The sequence below is a fragment of the Dicentrarchus labrax genome, unplaced genomic scaffold, assembly GCF_905237075.1.
Source record: "Dicentrarchus labrax unplaced genomic scaffold, dlabrax2021, whole genome shotgun sequence".
Lineage (NCBI taxonomy): Eukaryota > Metazoa > Chordata > Actinopteri > Moronidae > Dicentrarchus > Dicentrarchus labrax.
In genome coordinates this window covers 7,524,117-7,542,687 of record NW_026136721.1, presented here as the reverse complement: position 1 = coordinate 7,542,687, position 18,571 = coordinate 7,524,117, and the positions used below count along the sequence as shown (strand labels likewise).

Sequence of the window (18,571 nt, the reverse complement as noted above, 5' to 3'; positions counted from 1 at the left end):
TTCATAGTAATAGCTAAACTCAAGTGTAAACCTTTTGTGACATCACCCATTGATTTGTGGACTACCGTTTCGAAGAGTTTGGCATAATGGCTGTCGCCATCTGTTTGTTCTTTTGGGACCAGAGTTTGGAAGATGGAGCTGGGGAGGACACGCATTGCTATGCCTCTTTCCTGATTGGATCTGACTGAGAACAGGACACCATTGTAACGTCTTGTCAATCACAAGGTAACCATGCCTAAAAGCATACCCTGCTTTATTGTCCATTTTAGTCAAATTGGACCATAATTTACTAAATTTACATCATGCTGTATGGAAGAATGCTTGAAACTAGAGATTGAGACTGTAAAGTAGCTAATAAATCAAGTGACAAGTAATATTTTTTTCATAGACATCCATACAATTTTTTGTTGTTGTTGCAACCAGTGGAGTCACCCCCTGCTGGCCACTAGAAAGAATGCAGGTTTAACCTGCTTTCAGACCCTGAATCTCCGTCCACGGTCCTTTAATATTGAAAATGAAAATGAAGGTAAAACAAGTCACTCACATGGTGAACACATCCAGGGTTTCTCCCGGGGCTCTGATGACTTCAAAGTAGTTCTGGAGAATGGTGACGGTGCCGCTCAAAGCCTCGTGGCCACACCCACAGAACAAGGCCACGCCCATGTAGAGGAGGATAGTGGCAATGAGAGAGGCCCAGGGCAGGCTGCCCACACATCGCTCACAGCACTCCTTACAGCCTAAATGTACACAAAGAGACAGAGCATCTTTAACATATTCAGCAGGATGATAACAGCAGAATGCTCATATGTACTATTCAGATGATTCAGAATGCTGATGGAGAAAAGCAAGTATACACACAATGGTAATGATGATATCAAACATGTACAAGGTAGGCACAGCTGAGAGAAGTGGCTTACTTTCCAGGAATGTGCCAACATTCTTATAGCTTAGTTTAGCTTCAAGAATAAAAGCAGGCGAAATTTCTAGCGTAGCTCCTGTACCTTCCTACAGCTCCCCAGGCTGTTTCAATTACACCGTGGGGCAATCAAAGAGGTGAGGCAAGAAAGCTGGTGAGAACAGTACTTTCCATCATTTCATGGAGGAAATAGTCCCTTTTTAACTGTCGACAGCTTGTTCTGTAGTTTAAACCAGAGCAACTGAGACACAATTGTCAAATTATTGTGCTGCAAGCACCACAAACAAAATTCCATTCACTTCGACTATATTAGGATGGAGGCAGGATATCAAAACCCAGTCACATAAAACCAAATCTCAGCTAGAGGGCCTGGTCAGTGGCCCTGCGCTTTAAACTATTACGCTGTAGGTACCCCTCTAGCATATATTTCGATATACCGTTGAAGTCTGGTGATGTAGTATAAAGAGCAAGAAAGTCCCTGTATATGGATGAGATAGGATGGTAGACTCAGGAGACTGCTAATTGTGTCTCGTGTGAAACCAAAAGTAACCGTGACTTCGTTTTAGTCACATAGGCTACATAAGTTACCTCATGTAACGTATTACTTTAGGTTTGTTATATAACTTATGAGCTTTTCCTAAACCTAGTCATGTATTTTAGTGCTTAAACCTAACCAAATTGCGACTATTTCACAATGTTAAAGCCTAATTTTGAAAGTCTAACCGAACATTTATTATTGCTAATCTGACTACTGAGCCCTGCATTTCCAGAAATTACCCTCGAGCAGTACCTAGAGCATCATATTTTAAGGCATAGGGGCACTGGCCAAGCTGCCATATTTGACGAGTTGGGAGTGAGAATGTGTTGGCTTGATGCTGATAAAGGTAAAATGTGTTTTTCATTTGGGTGAACTGACCCTTTATCTTGTGAAGTGCACTCTGTGAGAGGACTACTTTCATAACTTAGGAGAGAAGAAAAAATATTCTCAGTTACAGAAATATTTGCAGTTTTGATGGGGCATATCCAAAGCATCTTTACATTATTAGAAAGCTACACAGACAAACATAAATCCTTCTACTGTACACAGAGACCTCATACAGTTTCTACCAACACACTTTACAGCACTTTAAAAGCATCCCGGGCAGGAGACATTAGTGGAATTACAATAGAGATGTTTGCTCTGCTGCACAATGCATTGTGACGGAGCTGAATTCAATCATATAAACCTGCCGGCTACTTGGAGTTAAATCTAGATGGACCAGATCCTTTATTGCTAATGCGATCTTTCAGTGTCTGCCAGTCAGTGCTAGTGAAGATTTACTTGTGATCGCTCTGTCTATTTCTCTGCCATCCTCCCGTGTCGATGTGCTTAATTAGAGTTTTTCACCTGCCATGTTACATAATTGTGCAGTGGCTGTGAATGATGCACCAACAATTCAGGCATTTCAAAATGACTCACTTGTGTGGCCGCCTTTGTGACTGTGATTTACTGTAGTTGCTGCCAGATAAAGGCTAATCTCTCCTCTTTTAGAATAGACCACGATGAAGAGGACAGAGAACACCCCACATGTCATGTCAATGTGTTACCCTTGAAAACATGTCAACGTTAATGTCCTCTTCAGGTGTAGAAAGGTCCTCCTGCACTTCCACTATTGAACATAAACACACCTTCACATTATGTCTCCAGTACAACTAGAACAGTGCAAATAGTTAAATAAGTAGATTTAATGTGTTTAACTGATCGGTCTCGTAGACAAGCATATGCAGGAGAGAATTAGAGTAAATTTTGAGGGCAGGGTTGAGGTCGTTGGGTTTAATCAAGCGGCAAACACTACATCTGTCTGGTAAAATCTCTGTGGATGTGTCTTAAATTAAAGTGCTTCTAGATGCGACCAAAATCTCTTAACCGTATTGCAATGTATTTTTAAAAAATCCCAACTTTTAGAACAAAAATACACAGATAGTAATAGTTTTCCATGAGAAGAGGTATATTTTGGGACTTATTTTCTTGATTGACAGGTGTCTCTGCCTATCACAGCCAGTTGTGATCTCTACTGCTGCTCACCAAGCTCCATTCAGCACTTGCCTATCCAGGAATGATAATAATCATAACAATAATAATGATATCAGAAGCTTTCAATTCAAAAGTCTCTATTTTGAACACATAGGCCTAAGCACACACAGTCTTCAAATTAAGCACACAGTCAGCCTCACTGACTCACTGAAGCCTACATGCAGACCGAGCGGCAATCCTACAGAAAGCCAGAGAAAGATAAAGAGAATCACACACACACACTGCCTCCCTCCTTCACCTCCCTGTTGCACAGAAAGGGGTTTGTGTGTGTGTGTTTGTGTGTGTGTGTGAGTCATCGTGCTGCTCAGGTTTAATTGACCAGCCTTGTTGCCATGCCAACAGGGGTGTGGCAGGAGCCTGCTGACCCACTTTGCCTGTAGCGTTGTCATGGCAACAGCGCGGCTCTGCGAGCGTTACAGTCACACTAATGCACATTTTCACACACCCGCTCTCACACAGTGTCCATTTGCAAAGACACAAAGTCTGCTCTCTTTGTTATTGTCTCCGCTTTTGGAAACCATCAATGTACAATTTCAGTGTGTTTCTCCACAAAATATGAGACAATAACGGAGGAACAGAAATCTCCGCTGTGCCCAGTGGGATGTTATTATTTTGACTCCATTTAATAAAACGCTCACCTCTAATGTGCTACATGCTAATTCTGGTTCTTTATGCACAGATCTGAGTCAATTCATGTCCATTTGGCCCTCACTTTTACACATAAAGAATAAGATTCAGAGGCAGATGGACTGGCATAGAGAGGAGAAGTGTGATATAAATGTGTTATGAGCATGTGTGAAGGTGTTTCTGAGAAAGCGTTTTTTTAAGCATTGTGCATTGTTTAGTGTCTTGGGTCTAAATATTTCCATATCTGCATGTGTATAACGATGCAGTTGTGTTTCTGACTGTGTGTGTGTCCTGAATTGCTGCCATGTTATAATCCTCGTCATATTTCCATATTTAGGCTTTGAACGCAGAAAAGACCCAGTGACCTGGTAAAAACTGGGACAGGCTAAACAAAAACAACTGTATACAGCGTCTATATGAGTGTGTGGCTGTTTTCTTTGTTTAAGATGAGGTGAATATTTTCAGACGTGATGTGACAATAAGCATCAATTTTCTTTTCATTTTCGTCTGCAGCATTGTCATCACAGTAATGCCTCCCTCCATCTTTATAAAAGGTTGGTGGACAGTGAAAACACTAGGAACAACGAAAGTCCATCAATTTACTGTTGTATCGCTGGCAATGTCTAATATGTTGTACGTTATAGATATTTGAATTTAAATGTTGTCAATAGGCCAAACCAAACAGTATACATAGTTGTATATAAAACAAAATGACATGATCATAACTAAAAAAGTAATCATTATAAAAGAACAGAAAGTGAGTGGGAAGCTTTAAAACAGTTCAGATTTTTTTATTTCTGACAAATGTAAATTGTAAATTTCTTTAGATTTCTAAATAAAACTGGTAAATATTCAACCTGGGAACACGCCAGTGCGTATAATACACACACCGGTCTAGAGTGGCAGTGTCCCGTTTTCAACACGTTCTCATTTCACGGTCAAGTTAGCAATAATACATATGCAACGTGTGGTTACACTTTCAAAATAAAGCTTGATTAAGTTGAAGTTTGGTTAGGTTTAGTTAAAGATCAACTTGACACTGGATCAGTGGATCTATTGCACACTTTGGAAAGAGACTGGGCTTAAATATTCAGTAAAATAAGACTTAAAGATAAAAGATGACATATTATTGTGGGAAAAAAAGCTGAAGATTTGAATAAATACGTTTTTACAATGTGTTTAGCAACATTATTAGTTATTGTTAATTTGTTTATTCATTTTATGCTTTTTTATCTTTTTGACCTCCTGACAAACTGTTACATAAATGAGATGTTTAGGTTATGTAACAACATAAAAGACATCTTTTATATATTCTCTATTTGAACATTTGGATTTGTCTGGTTTAAAAGGTCCAGTGTTTAACATTTAGGAGGCAGAAATAAATATAATATTAATAAGTAGTATGTAGGTGTATAATCACCTGCAAATAAGAATCGTTGTGTTTTTGTTACCTTAAAATTAGACCTTTTTTATCTATAGAGGGAGCGGGTCCTCTTCCACAGAGTCGGCCATGTTGAACCACCATATTTTTACAGTAGCCCTGTAGTACAGACAAGCCAAACACTGGCTACAGATGGGGCCATTTGTGTTTTTCTTGGCCACCGTAGTTTCTCCTACATGCTTGGAATGGGAGGGTGAGGGTGAGGGGGGTTGCAGTCGACAACTACATTGTTAGATGCCACTAAATCCAACACACTGCACCTTTAATGTGAGTGTCCTGGATCAAGAACTTCCCGTTATCAATTCCTGGTGCTTTATATGCAGATGACATTCAACTTGCTAATGTCCATCAGCCTTTTTGTCTTCTTTTTGATATTAGATTTTATAGAAGTTCTCAGAGGATGATTTTTAACTTAAGTCTTAATCTAGTACAATCACCACCAGGACAGAACTGCCTCATATTCACAAGAACATCTGAATGCAATCAGCAATAATCTGATGAATTTTACTGAGTACATGAACATAGATGACTTCTTTAGATTTGAATCATAAACTGACCTTTCCTCTAGTTGCATCTATAGGACCAGATTTTAACAAATCATCGGAATGAACGCGCTGTTTGTGATCATTGTGTGTTATCTGGCAGTGGTTCACACACAGTTCTTTTCGAGCTGTCCAAACTCAAACACACATTCACACTTTCCACACTAAGTCTTGGTGCTCATTAGGCAGCAATTTGGACAGCTCTGTCTAGCCTGATTGTCTAACAGACAACATAGCGGCTGATGTGTTTTTGTGTGTGTCTGGATCACTGTGTCTTAGTTCTGAGAGGATTACTGAGGTCTCTCACACAGACACACGTACAGGGAAAGTGAGTGAGACAGTGAGAGAGAGAGAGAAAGAGGGAAAGAGAGAGAGAGAGAGAGAGAGAGAGAGAGAGAGAGAGAGAGAGAGAGAGAGAGAGAGACACTGGCCTGAAGATGCACTCAAGAATCAAAGCCCTGTTCTAATGGAAAATGACAAGTTCAGCCCCACTGCACCATTTAGAGTGAGATGCAGTCAGCACGGTATAACCCAGACAAATGTAAATATACATTATGTGCACTTAAAGGAATCAAACTTCATCTGCAGGTCAAATTTATCTTCAGACTGGGATTCAAAAAACAAGGTGATACCTCTGATTTGCTCAAGTCTGAAGTGGATTTACAGGAGGCCCTTTTTCATATGGATTATATGGATATGTTCACACACACACACACACACACACACACACACACACACACACACACACACACACACACTTACTGGTGGTAGCCTCTACTGGCATGGCCTCCTGAAATGATTCTCCTAGCTGCCAATCAAATTGTCTGTTCATCCACAAATTCCTCCTTGCCTCTCCATCTCTCTGTCCAACACTCGCTCACAGAATCTAAGAATAAAGCCTCAATTTTAAGTCCTCTTGTGAGTTTGACATACCAAGATTCTTAAAGATCCCTCAGACATTTATTAAGACGTATACAAATATAATGTGTGTCTAATATGATTTTCCCACATAAAAATCCTTAAAAGGGAATCTACTCTGCCTCATTAAAACTTCCAGAATCTCTGAATATGCAAAAGTTGCATTTCTAAAGTTTTCCTGCTGGACACAAGATGTCTCCTACTTCATCCTTTTATTGTCAAACTCTGCTCATACTGTACACCATTCAAACATCACACTGTAGGAACAAGAAACACTGATTTCGGACTGGAGGGGGTCTTTAAATGCACTAAACATTACAACAGACCTTTATCTGGCTAATCACTATTAGAGAATAGTCACTAATCCAGAAACAATACTCAATAATATACAGATGCTACTCATTCGGTATTGATAGTTATGGAAAAAGTATTACAGTGCATTTGTTTTGTAATCTTTTTACTGCTACACTATCTGCAAGGCTTTCTGCATTTTCATAGTGAGTCAGTGACCAGACCATTGTGACATAAGAATCCTGGAAGCTTCCTCACCAGCCTGTCAAAGAGAGATTATAGCTCTAATTTGGTTTCGGCTCCCACAATGGCTGAGCAAAAGGAGGAAAAATGACTACATTATCCTATGTAGTCATTTTTCCTCTTTTCTGGTAATGAAAATATCCGCGACTGTGATACGTGCAAGAAAGGCTGTCCACTACAGCACACATCTGTGTGGACGTATCAAGAGTTATGATAATCACGAGAGAGAGGATACAGAGCAGCAGTAAAGGAGGAAGGAGGCGAGGGAAGCCCCAGTGAGACTAATCACGTTCCAGTGATGGATGCCTCTCAGACAGGCACACAGTACCCAGGCAGGCTGTAAACAGGGGGAATTATTTCAATCATTAAACAGCTGATGTTGTGAAAGGTCACACCATTAGAATGGCCATGTACTGAACATGTTTACCTGACTAAAAGAAATGCAGTAATAATAGGCCTGCATTCAAAGGTGAACTGGGGTAATTTTAGAGGGTGTTAAAACAATCTGGATATTTTCACAGCTGACACAGAAATGCAATAACTACAGCAGTAAATTGTAAACAAAACAAGTTAAACAACTGCATCACAATTGATCTGAAAAGCTACTGGAAATATATTCATTTCACGTTCCAGTCATTAAAAAACACCAATATTCCAGAGGGACCATGTAGTTCCCTGATCGGTAGAGTTAAAACAAAAATCAAACCCTGCTGTTGTAAATACTCCAATAACAATTCATATGAAAAAACCTATTTAGTCATTGTTGTGTTGCTGTTGAGTCAGCCAACTCTCCAAACCCGATGTACAAGTGTCCATGAAAGCTCGACCAAGCAGTTTTTAAAAGTGACTCACAAAAGAAGAACTCATTCTGTACTGAAATGAGTGCAAAAGGTAGAAAGAAAGAAATGTAAAGTGTACAGTATTTAATGTAGATATAGGACCAATCTGTAGGATTTAGTGGCATTAAGCACTGTGTTGGAGATTGCCACCAACTGTATACTAATACTTCTCAGCCTTCTAAGCATGTAAGAGAAACTATGGTGACCACGAAACTTGTGAAGACGCTAAAGTCCCTATATGAAAGGCCCTAAAGAGCCGGTGTTTGGTTCTTTTTTATTTTGCTTTAAAGCTGCTATTCCCTATTGATAAAAACTAGTATTTGTTTACTTTAGACCATCACAGGGCACTGAAACAGCTCTTTCACCCAACTCAACACCACAGGGATAAAACACACAAGGCCATTAGACTAATAGTTCATTTGCAATATATTCTTCCAGTTGAAAGGAATAGAATTTATGCTCTTTGCATTCAATTCTCTTTTTCTTCTTCATCGTTAATGTGTAAACGGAGAATGTGAACCACTCCCTCCCCAAGCTAAACGGCACAGAGACAGACTGTAGTGATGTCATCCACCAACTAACATTGGAGCGGCTCCACACGGTGAAAACTGGAAACACTGCCAGGACTCTATGACAGCAGCCTTGGTGACTTTACAGTGATAAGGGAGGATTTTCTGATTCAGCTACTTCAAATACTACATATGTGCAGCATGCTCACATGCTGATTTAGCACAACCACTTATTTGTCACTAAACCACACCTTAACGTTTGTGTGACTATGTGGGGTATGTTCCTCTGTGTACTGATGAATAATTCAAAGGAGGAGTAAGCGTCTAAAAACAAAAATTTAACTAAAAGAGCCCACTGTACTCAGCAATGGGGTCAGCCACAACTCCTCCCTGAGATAAATGTTCTGTCACCTCCCAGCTTACACAGAACAATGGCTCATAACTCAGACTTCTTGCTTGGAATATTTAGAAAAACAGCTCTCTAAGAATATTTGGTCCTTTAGCCTTTCAAGTAGTGGGGCTAAAAATGTGTATATGTACATCTCATGCACAAAGGTGACATTCTGACCTGCAGGGTGCTCACTGAGCGTTCAATATGGAAAAGGTTTGTTCTCAGGGGAGCATGAATGTTTCACCGCAATCTGTCCATTATCTTTTGATGTAAAAATAGTAATTTTGGCCTGATTTTGATGCAAGAACTTTCATTGCAGTGTGCCCAGAAACTGCTGATATCTTGGTCGGACAAACCAACAAGCAGAGTAATAATATGGGTGAGAGAACCTCTTCCACCCACTATGGGTCCGAATACAGCCCAGTTAGCCAGCTGCTCACAGTGTGTAAATGCGAAACAATCACAGGCAGCAGAATTGACTTTATGTTAAGCTGGTTTTCATTTCTTGTGTCAGTGGAAGGTAATGAAATTACTTACAGAGAGAGAAAAGGAGTCCTCCTCTGCTTCTTTCCCTCTCCAGTGTCTGTTTCTCTCCATCTCCCATCCTCTCTCCATTCACAACCACTGTGGGCCTGCTAAGTCAATTTGTATCGACTTATTCCTCTGTCCATTAAGTCCCTTTCTATTAGCGGTCATAATAATGAAATGGATACCAGGCAAATACATAAGGTCCACTTTCAGTTATATGACTTCTGTCAATACTCTCATTGACTTTTACAATAAATTAGAAATGAATTATTCAAATTGTCCTGGGCAATTAACAACTAGTTCATTCAACTTAAAACAATTGTTGAAACTGATTTCATCAAAGATTTTAAGTAAAAATAACTCAATTTTGCCTTGATCATTTTAAATGACACTGACTTAATTTTGTCATTTCTATTTGTATAATGAAAACAAAATACATTGTAAAAGGTAACTAATCAAGAATGTTATTTGTAACCTAGAAAACTAAGTTAGAGTTACTTAAAATTACTAGTAAAAGCTGCTTAATCAAGAGTCTTTTTTAACTTAACAAAATTTAGTTTGTGTAAATTTTCAATGTAATCCGTTTTAACAATTTTGTGTTGAAATACCTTATTGCATTACAGTAACTAAATACATACCATAATCCCCTTCTTACTTTTTCCTGAAAAGTTCTTCATAATGTTTCTTAATTCTAACACACATTTAATCATTATTAAGAGTGAGTCAATCTCAGGAAAACATGTTCAGTGTGAAACACCCAGCAACAAGCAGGTATTTCCTAGAAAAAGTCCTTGAACACACATGAAGTGATGTGTTTCATGCCTCCTGCCTGATTGAACTAAATTCAACAATAACTGGTTATCTAGCATGAACTGTGATGCGCACCCTGTTTGGAAAAGAGAAGAGACAGTCTCTAAAGAACGGAGTGCTACAAACTCAAACCTGACAAACAAACAGAAAACACTAGAACAAAAAGACAGATCAAACAAATGCAGCACTCAGACCGCAGCAGGTTTCTTAGGCTTGTGTTTGTTTTTCTGGGTCTTGAAGTTTTTGTTGTGGTATTTTTGTCATGAGGGGATATGATGAGCTGTGCCCAGTAATCACATTGCCCCCCCAACCAAGTGTCCCAGTTAAAAACACTGATTAAAGACGAAATACCATTAGTTAACTGTAAGAATTACGTTGGAATCATAAGTGAGGCACAAATTAAGTACTTTGCACATATTTCAGCATATATCAGTCCCATTGTTAATTTGTGGACAAGGTGCCCTTCTTATTGGAACGTGGGAAGTCACTGTAGTGGAGACTTTAGGGACATGCCATCATTCACCTAATGAGCACAATTACTGAAGTTCTATGATTTCTTCACTCTTGTCGAGAAAGGTCACCTGAATGTTTCTCATATGAAACAAGGATAAGGAAGTGTGATTTTATCACTAGTACCTATTACCCTGTCATCTCGGTTTTCTTGTTTGCTCTAATTAGAGAAAACATATTTAAAGATAGAAATTATTTGCATATAATGACATTTTTCTCAAGTCCTTCAGTACCACAGCTGGGGACTGGAGGAGCCATGTGCAATATCTGTTTTGGTTAATAAATTGAGACTTTTTTTTAATGAAAACACCCTTCATGGCAATATCTATTTCAGAGGAAGACAAAGGGAAAATTTCTAACTACTAATCAAAATCAAAAAAAGTCCCATTGTACCAAAAACAACACACAAAATTACAAACTCCCTGCGGTTGCACCATGTCAGTGTCACATTTTGCCTCGCCAAGGTATGAAAGGTACACAGTGGGCCGGCATGCATATTACACGCTTTGGGTTGTATTTTAACCCAAACCATGATCCTTTTCTAAACACAACCAAGTACTTTTGGTGCCTAAACCTAACCAAACCGTAACTGTTGCATATTTATCAATGCAAACTTGACCGTTCTAGAGGAGACCGTGTCAGTGTCACATTTTGCCTTGCCTTTGGAGAAATGTGCGTTTATCTTCAGGATAATGGACTTTCAGACCAAAGGGACACTTTACAAACTATTGCGGTTTCAGGATAATGGGCCGAAAGAACACTAGGCAGTACCCGAAAATACACACTTACTCAGAACTCAACAACAGCATTATTATGAGAATTAGATGTAACTTTGATATGCACATAATTTAAAATGTGTCAAGAAAAGCATTCTATTAGAGGGATTGTATATTACAGAGCAAAACTAATTACAGTGAGTGCCACTGGTATTAATTGCAGGATAAAATAAATGATGCATTCCATAAGTTTTAAGAAATAAACAATTCTTCTGCTTAAGATCATTCTAATTCTATTAATTATTTTTCCATTATGCCATAAAACAGTCAGTTTAGTTTGTTTTTTAAGGCAGCATATCTAGTGGCTTATATTTTGACAACATTCATAAGTTGCTGAATTGCACAGGACTTGAATCAATTGAATCAGTTGGACATTTTAAGACTCAACCGACAACACCAGTTATACTGCATATTTAATACAAATATTTTACATGGTTTAAAGGAATTTGTTTGTTCCTACAGCCATTGGCTTCCACTCATTTCTATCTAAGATAATCCATTATCAGACATCACAAAGTGAATTAAATACCTATGAGTATTTTTTTTTTTTTTGGATGGATTACACTACTCAAAGTTCCAGGAGTCTAATTGATTTTCATACTGTTCAGAAATTAATGGAAACTGATGCCTGTCTAAGAGATAGGACAAACACATTCTGAGCATGAGTTGATAAATTGTGAGCAGCAGTGTAAATCTTCACAGAAATGTTCAATAATTAGAAAATAACTAAATTCAAAGGAACTTTTCAGTCACGTTCTGCATACATCAGGTGAGTGATGGCGTCTGGGTTCACTTGTGTCAGTTGTGTCTTCCTCCAAACAGAAAAGAGGCTTTTAGTCCTGCTCTATTACTTTACTGAAAATCAGTTCATGTAAAATGTGTAAGAAGCAAATACCATTAAAACTGTAACAGTTATAAGCCCTGCGAGGTCACTTTGGCTAGTGTCTAAATGATTTTGGCAGTGAAATAGTTTCACATAAAAAGACGATTATCTGTCATAAAAACATCATCATTAATAGCAACAGTGCTGAATCTAAACTACAGATTAGCACTCGCGGTATTCATTGTTAATGACGTGAAAAGAAATCAACCTGAGACTTCCAATTGACCCAAAAGTTGCACATGAACAAACAAGCAGCCCAGGATCCAGATAAAGAACTTGCCATTCCCAATTAAGCCCCACAAATCTCTAAAAGCAGGACTAAGTCCTCAGCAGGATGACCTGCTACAGAAAATGCAGATCAAAACCTCTCAGTGTGTCTCTGCCACACTTCCTCTTCAGATCAGAGAACATGAAACGTTACTGATCCCTGTGGAGTGGATTTTGTTTGTTTCTTCTGCAAGCTCTAAAAGGATACAGTAAATAACATACATAGGAAATTCCTATATAAGATGATACAGCTGATGATGAGGTTTGAGACAAAGTTCCCACTGATCATGTAGCTGAGAATCATAACTCCTAAAGCCCTATTCGGACTGGATTTATTTCTCTAGGGGAGGTTGGGTGATATTAACAATAACTGTGCTGTTCAGTGATTCGAATTTGGAGGGTTCATTTTCACCCCTACCCAAGTAATAATTACCCCATGCAGACAGACTTCCTTTTGTTTTAAAGTGGATGTGTTTTACGCGCTAAGAGCTGCTCAAAAAAAGTCAAAAGCTTTTGCTAACATGGAAACATGGAGGCCTATTTGGAAATATGACAACAGGAGAAGAATCTAATGGGCTGTAATGTCAGCTACACGTAGGTACTATATTTTCTATTGAGGCCCCTTTTTTTTAGCTTATATTTCTTTACATTCTGTCAAATCAGCCCCATTAAAAGTATTCTAGATTAGCTGTTAGCAGTTCCTGTTTGCAGTGTACCCATCGATGTACAGACACCTATCTCATAGAAAGTGACTCAAATCCACCTCATGCAGCCTCACATCTTTTGGCTCTGTCCTGAATGTCCACTTATAGACCACATCCTCTAATTTCACATCTCGGCCTGTAATGTTAATCCCCTTCAAAAGAGAAAAAGCCAACAGAAAGTATCCTCAAATCTTGGAAGATCAATTTTCACTACATCTGGGCTGTCAAAGGGGTACAAATAAATAGTAAACTGGTTCTATGATACCACTTCAACACTAGAACAACTAGAAAATAATGTATGCCAAACACATTGTGGATGTGTAGATGATTTTAACAGCCTGCACAGGGATAACAAATGTATCCAGGCTGCTGATAAGACCTAACAGTGAAGGTTATGTCTGGCTTCCATTATTTATATCCTGTCTTTTTCATTGGTCCAGTTGTTGCGATGTATTTGCCCGTAACCAATGGTAACTCAAAGCAACACCTGGTAAGGAACACTTGGCCATGTGATCATTTTCAGGCTATATTATTTTATAACCAAATGCAGAAAAATTCTAATTGTGTTTCAAAATTTTATTTTGACAACTGATAACTAATTCAAGATTATTCATTTAAAGGGCCACTGTGTAGGTTTTATTGCCATCTAGCGGTGTAGTTGCAGATTGCTACATGTTGGTTCAACATGGTAAAAGAGGACCCGCTCCCTCTGTAGATAAAACCAAACTTCTAAGATAACAAAAACACAATGACTCTTATTTTCAGGTGATAACACACTACTGAATACATAGCTATGAATATTATATTCCATTTCTGACAACTGATCATCCTAAATGTTACACACTGGACCTTTAACACATTTTTATTATGAAATTGGACTTGGCTAGACTGCTGGACTTATTTATTTATTATTTTCTAATGATGGAACCCTAATGTTACATTTTGTTTGCAATTCACACACCATCAGTCATCGTTTGGCCATGTTCAGCAAAATAAGCAAAGAAACAGCCAGTTACTCTAAAATGTCAGTGTTTGTGCCTAACCTTGAATTAAACTGATTTAAGACCTAAGTCTAACTGCTGACAGACAAATTGACAGTGCATTTAAGCATTAAAATTCAATCAATTATCAATACTATATATAAAATTAAAGTAATATCTTAAAGGTAATATATCAATATATCAAATCCATATACATCGCACGCGACTGTTTCTCTTCTGTCTACCAGCCGCTCTGCATCACTCTCTCTGCCCTGCCTTATAGATTCACATTTTCCTCCATCTCTCATTTTCTCCTGTCTTGCCACATTTTATCACAAACACATGCCTGTATTTTGTCAGCTGTGTGAATCCCATTTATTAAAGAAGAGGAAGAGAGACGGGGAGGCCGGTGACAGTGAAATTAAACAAGGATGTATAAAAAAAGCAATGAAGATGGAGAGAATGACACGAATGTGGGATGGGAACTAGTTGAACAGATGGACAGAAGGAGTGGGATGATACCAAAAAATAAAAAAAATAATTAAAATCATGTTTGTTTGAAACATCATGCCTCCACATTTGGCTTTCTGATTGGCTAAAACGGCTTCCTTCCACAGAAAACACATGAATCCGCCTATCACACACCAGAAGACAATTCCATAACGGTATTACCATAGATACAGTGTTAATGTGGTAAAAGCAAATTATCATTTATTTTGAATGTGCCCGTCGCCGTTTGTATTTTCAGAATGTGTGCAAACAGCAGCATTTATGTCTGATTTCAGACTGAAGGTGCGATGAAGAAAATGGACACGCCCATTTTTACCTCCGACAACAACAACAATAAAATGGGAGGATGTGATAGAGAGAAAAAAAACATGAATACGCTTTTTGAAAAAAACACAGTGAGAGATTACCTGTGATTTAAATGGGATGCATATAGGTAAAGGATGGATGGAGGAAGAGAAAAGGTGAAAAAAGGCTGGGAATGAGGGAGGGAACTGGCAGAGTGAGATGGAGGTGAGCGAGAGATGAGTCAAAATAGAGGTTTAGGGACAGAGAGAAACGGGAGACAGACACCTGCAGAGGCAAAGAAATAGACTGATGGACCCAGAAAATCAATTTTGAAGTCAAAATGACTGACTAAAAATTCAATCAAGGGAGAGGACTAGTGATAGAGAGATATAAAGAAAATGGAGGGAAAGGGTAGGAAGCGACACAGATAGCAGGGAAAAAAGGGACACATGCAGAGAGCGAGGGAGAGAGGAGAGGAAAAGGCGTTCAGACAAGCGTGAAGCATCAACAATGGAGGCTAACAAAGAAAATCCCAATGGAGGCATCAATCACTGCTCCACTTATCCCTCCTCCCTCTGATTTTTGGTCTTTATTCCAAGGTTTTGCCCCACGCTCCCCTTCTTCTAACACCCCCTTCTACCCCCCTACCCCCCCTGCCACTCCCACCTCCTCCATCCATCCATCCATCCATGCATCTGTCCATCCATCTGTCCAGCCTCCAAAACAACACCAACCCTCCAGTGTCTGCCATCTCCTCTCATCCCCAGCCCAAACAATCTGCTCATTTATGCATCCATTCATTGAAACACACAAAAAAATAGGGTTGCATAATCCGTGGTATTATCATGAGCTGACGTATAGATGGCACGATTAAAATTCACAGCCTATCTTTACATTACTACTTACTAGGAAAACAGTCTGTAAATTGTGGCAAGAAAATGTGAAAATGAACTGTAGTTTCTCTTTTTTTCCCTGCAGGACATGTATGCTGTCTTCTTTCTCTTTGCCCACAACACACACAAAGGAATCCCACGATACCGAGAGGGATGGAAGGACAGAACAATGGCAGAATGGCACAGCTGATGAAAGATAAAAATTAACAAATTGCTCTTCCATCCTACCTTTCTGGCTTTGCGATTCATCCATGTTTTCCTCCATTGTGGCAGGTTACAGTCCCTTTGTCTCTTATTTTGTGTGAAGCTGTTTAAAGCCCCTTGCTAGCTCTCAGCACAGTGTGCGTGTGTGTGTATGTGGGAGGCTGTGTGTGTGTGTTTTTTTCCCTCCCTGCAGATGATGGAGGCTCAGGGAAGTCCCTATTTCAACACTGCTCTCTCTCTCTCTCTCTCTCTCTCTCTCTCTCTCTCTCTCTCTCTTTCTCCACTCTAGCATCCTATCTCTGTATCTATCTACAGCTTTAGCTTTACAGGTTTTTTTTTATAATTTATGCATCAAAAATAGAAAAAATGAATGTAAACAGAAAATTTTATTTTAACTTTATGTAAAGATTCTTTTGCATAATTCGATACATAATAGAAATGAAATGTCAAATACATAAGGAATATGCCAATGAGCCATGACAGAGAAAACTAGTTAAAAAAGGATGATGTCTGTCTATGTTCACTCTAAATGATTATGTCATAGGGCTACCAATTTTATCCGAAATTTCGTCAGAATGTGGTTAATTATTAATAATTAGTAATTACCTGTTAGAATTCAAAATTTACTAGAGTTGTTCCATTACTGATACAGTTGTCAGTACTAAAAAACTTTTTTTGTCAAATATTGACTTAGCATCTCAAAATAATGACTTTTGATACTAAGTCATTATTCTGAGATATTAAGTCAAAATATTGATTGACTAGCTTAGTTTACTGTCAATAGGGCATGCTATGGGTCAAGCTCATATTGTAGCTCCCACTGCTGAATCATAAGGATAACTACTTCAAATGGTCTGTTGCGTTCATAGACAGTCAATTTTGACATTACACTTCAACAGTGAACACATTTTTGAATAAAAAGGGAGAGCCAAGTTTTTTAATGTACATACTCATATCAGCTCATTTATTGTATGTTCCATCTACCTGCCCAGGGACTACGGGTGGAAAATAGCAATTTGCTAAAACCCGGTGCAATGCATCTCTCCTTGTTATATACAGGGTCAATGTTTTATTGTGCACTGTCCCTGTTCAAATAAAAGAAATAATAATAATAATAATAATAATAATAATATGCAAAGTTCAGGTATCGGAATTGGTATTGGGAAGGAAAAAATTGTATTGGAATCTCTATAAAATTTACAGTCAAAGCTTGACCTATGGCTATACCCTATGGACCTATCCACAAACTAACTTAGTAATATTGTGTTGTTTGCTACGAAAATGGACATTAGCAGGCAAAGCATGGAGCAGAATATCTTGAGTGGAAAGTCTCAAGCGGCTGTGGCTCATAGCCGTTCCTTAATCGAAAGGTTGTGGGTTCGATCCTGGTGCCACATGTCAAAGTATCCTTGAGCAAGATACTGAACCCCAAATTGCTCCTGATGCCGTGCATCGGTGTGTGAGTGTGTATGAATGTTAGTTTCTGTTCGATGGACTTTCCCATCACTGTGTGAATGTGTGTGAAAGGGTGAATGTCTCACGTAGTGTAAAAGCGCTTTGAGTGGTCGGAAGACTAGAAAGGCGCTATACAAGCACAGGTCCATTTACCAATACCAAAGCATCTGAGAAGTTGTGTGTGTCTGTCTAAGCAGCTGTCTAACTCTACAACAACAAATCTTCCATCTCACTTGCTAATGTTAGCTTGCCACCCAAGTGGTATGGGGTTTCTTTTTTTTTATCCAAAAGAGTCTTGCAATCTAAGAACAGTACTTATTGAATGCTTTCCCTCAAACCCTGCCCTCACACTCAAATAGCCCTTGCTTGTGCTTACAGTTGCTCTGCTCAAGCTGCATGCTTGCACTTTCCTGTGCTCCAACCTCATCCACTCCTGCCCTTCGCGGCTTTATATGCATTTCTCTTGCTTAAGACGACAAAGGACAGTTATTAAATATACCAGTGCACACACTTTTTTTCTAGTAGCTACATACTGTAAAGATAAATTCTGTAAATATTTTTTTTTTTTATAAATGTAGCAACTTCTGATCAACCCATATCAAATTCAGGCTTAAATTAGCAACTTCTAGTTAGCTCCTCCCATTTTATGTTTAAGCACCACCCACTTCAGATTGAAGTCCCGCCCATTCTGAGTAAGGATATGAATACAGATAATTTAGTTGGTCAAACAGATAAAGATAATGGTGTATTCACTCATCCCTACTCTGTACACTGGCAGGGATGCCATGAAATAAACCAAGTCAGGTTGTGCTCACTGACAGCTAAACCATGTTTAAACTGAACATATTCATGCTGAAAAGTGCTATATTTTCATTCACAGACAGCTTCATGCAGTTAACGTTATGTTTTTCCAATAGTGAGTAAAGGCTGGCCCGTGTGGTCCGATCCAACAGACGAGCTACTGTAGCTCAAACT

General features: G+C 38.7%; 1 protein-coding gene and 1 long non-coding RNA gene across 2 annotated transcripts in view; both read right to left on the bottom strand.

The window, feature by feature from the left end:
* Nucleotides 1–16,354, bottom strand: part of gpm6ab (glycoprotein M6Ab) — a 33,456-nt gene extending 17,102 nt beyond the window's left edge. The window contains exons 1-2 of the mRNA XM_051386165.1: nucleotides 16,166–16,354; nucleotides 545–737 (exon numbers count right to left, since the gene is read on the bottom strand). Of these exons, the coding sequence (XP_051242125.1) occupies nucleotides 545–737; nucleotides 16,166–16,202 (230 nt within the window). The 5' untranslated portion in view covers nucleotides 16,203–16,354. The remainder of the gene's footprint in view (nucleotides 1–544; nucleotides 738–16,165) is intronic.
* LOC127355388 (uncharacterized) overlaps nucleotides 1–18,571 on the bottom strand; it is a 104,197-nt gene that overhangs the window by 35,862 nt on the left and 49,764 nt on the right. The window lies entirely within an intron of this gene.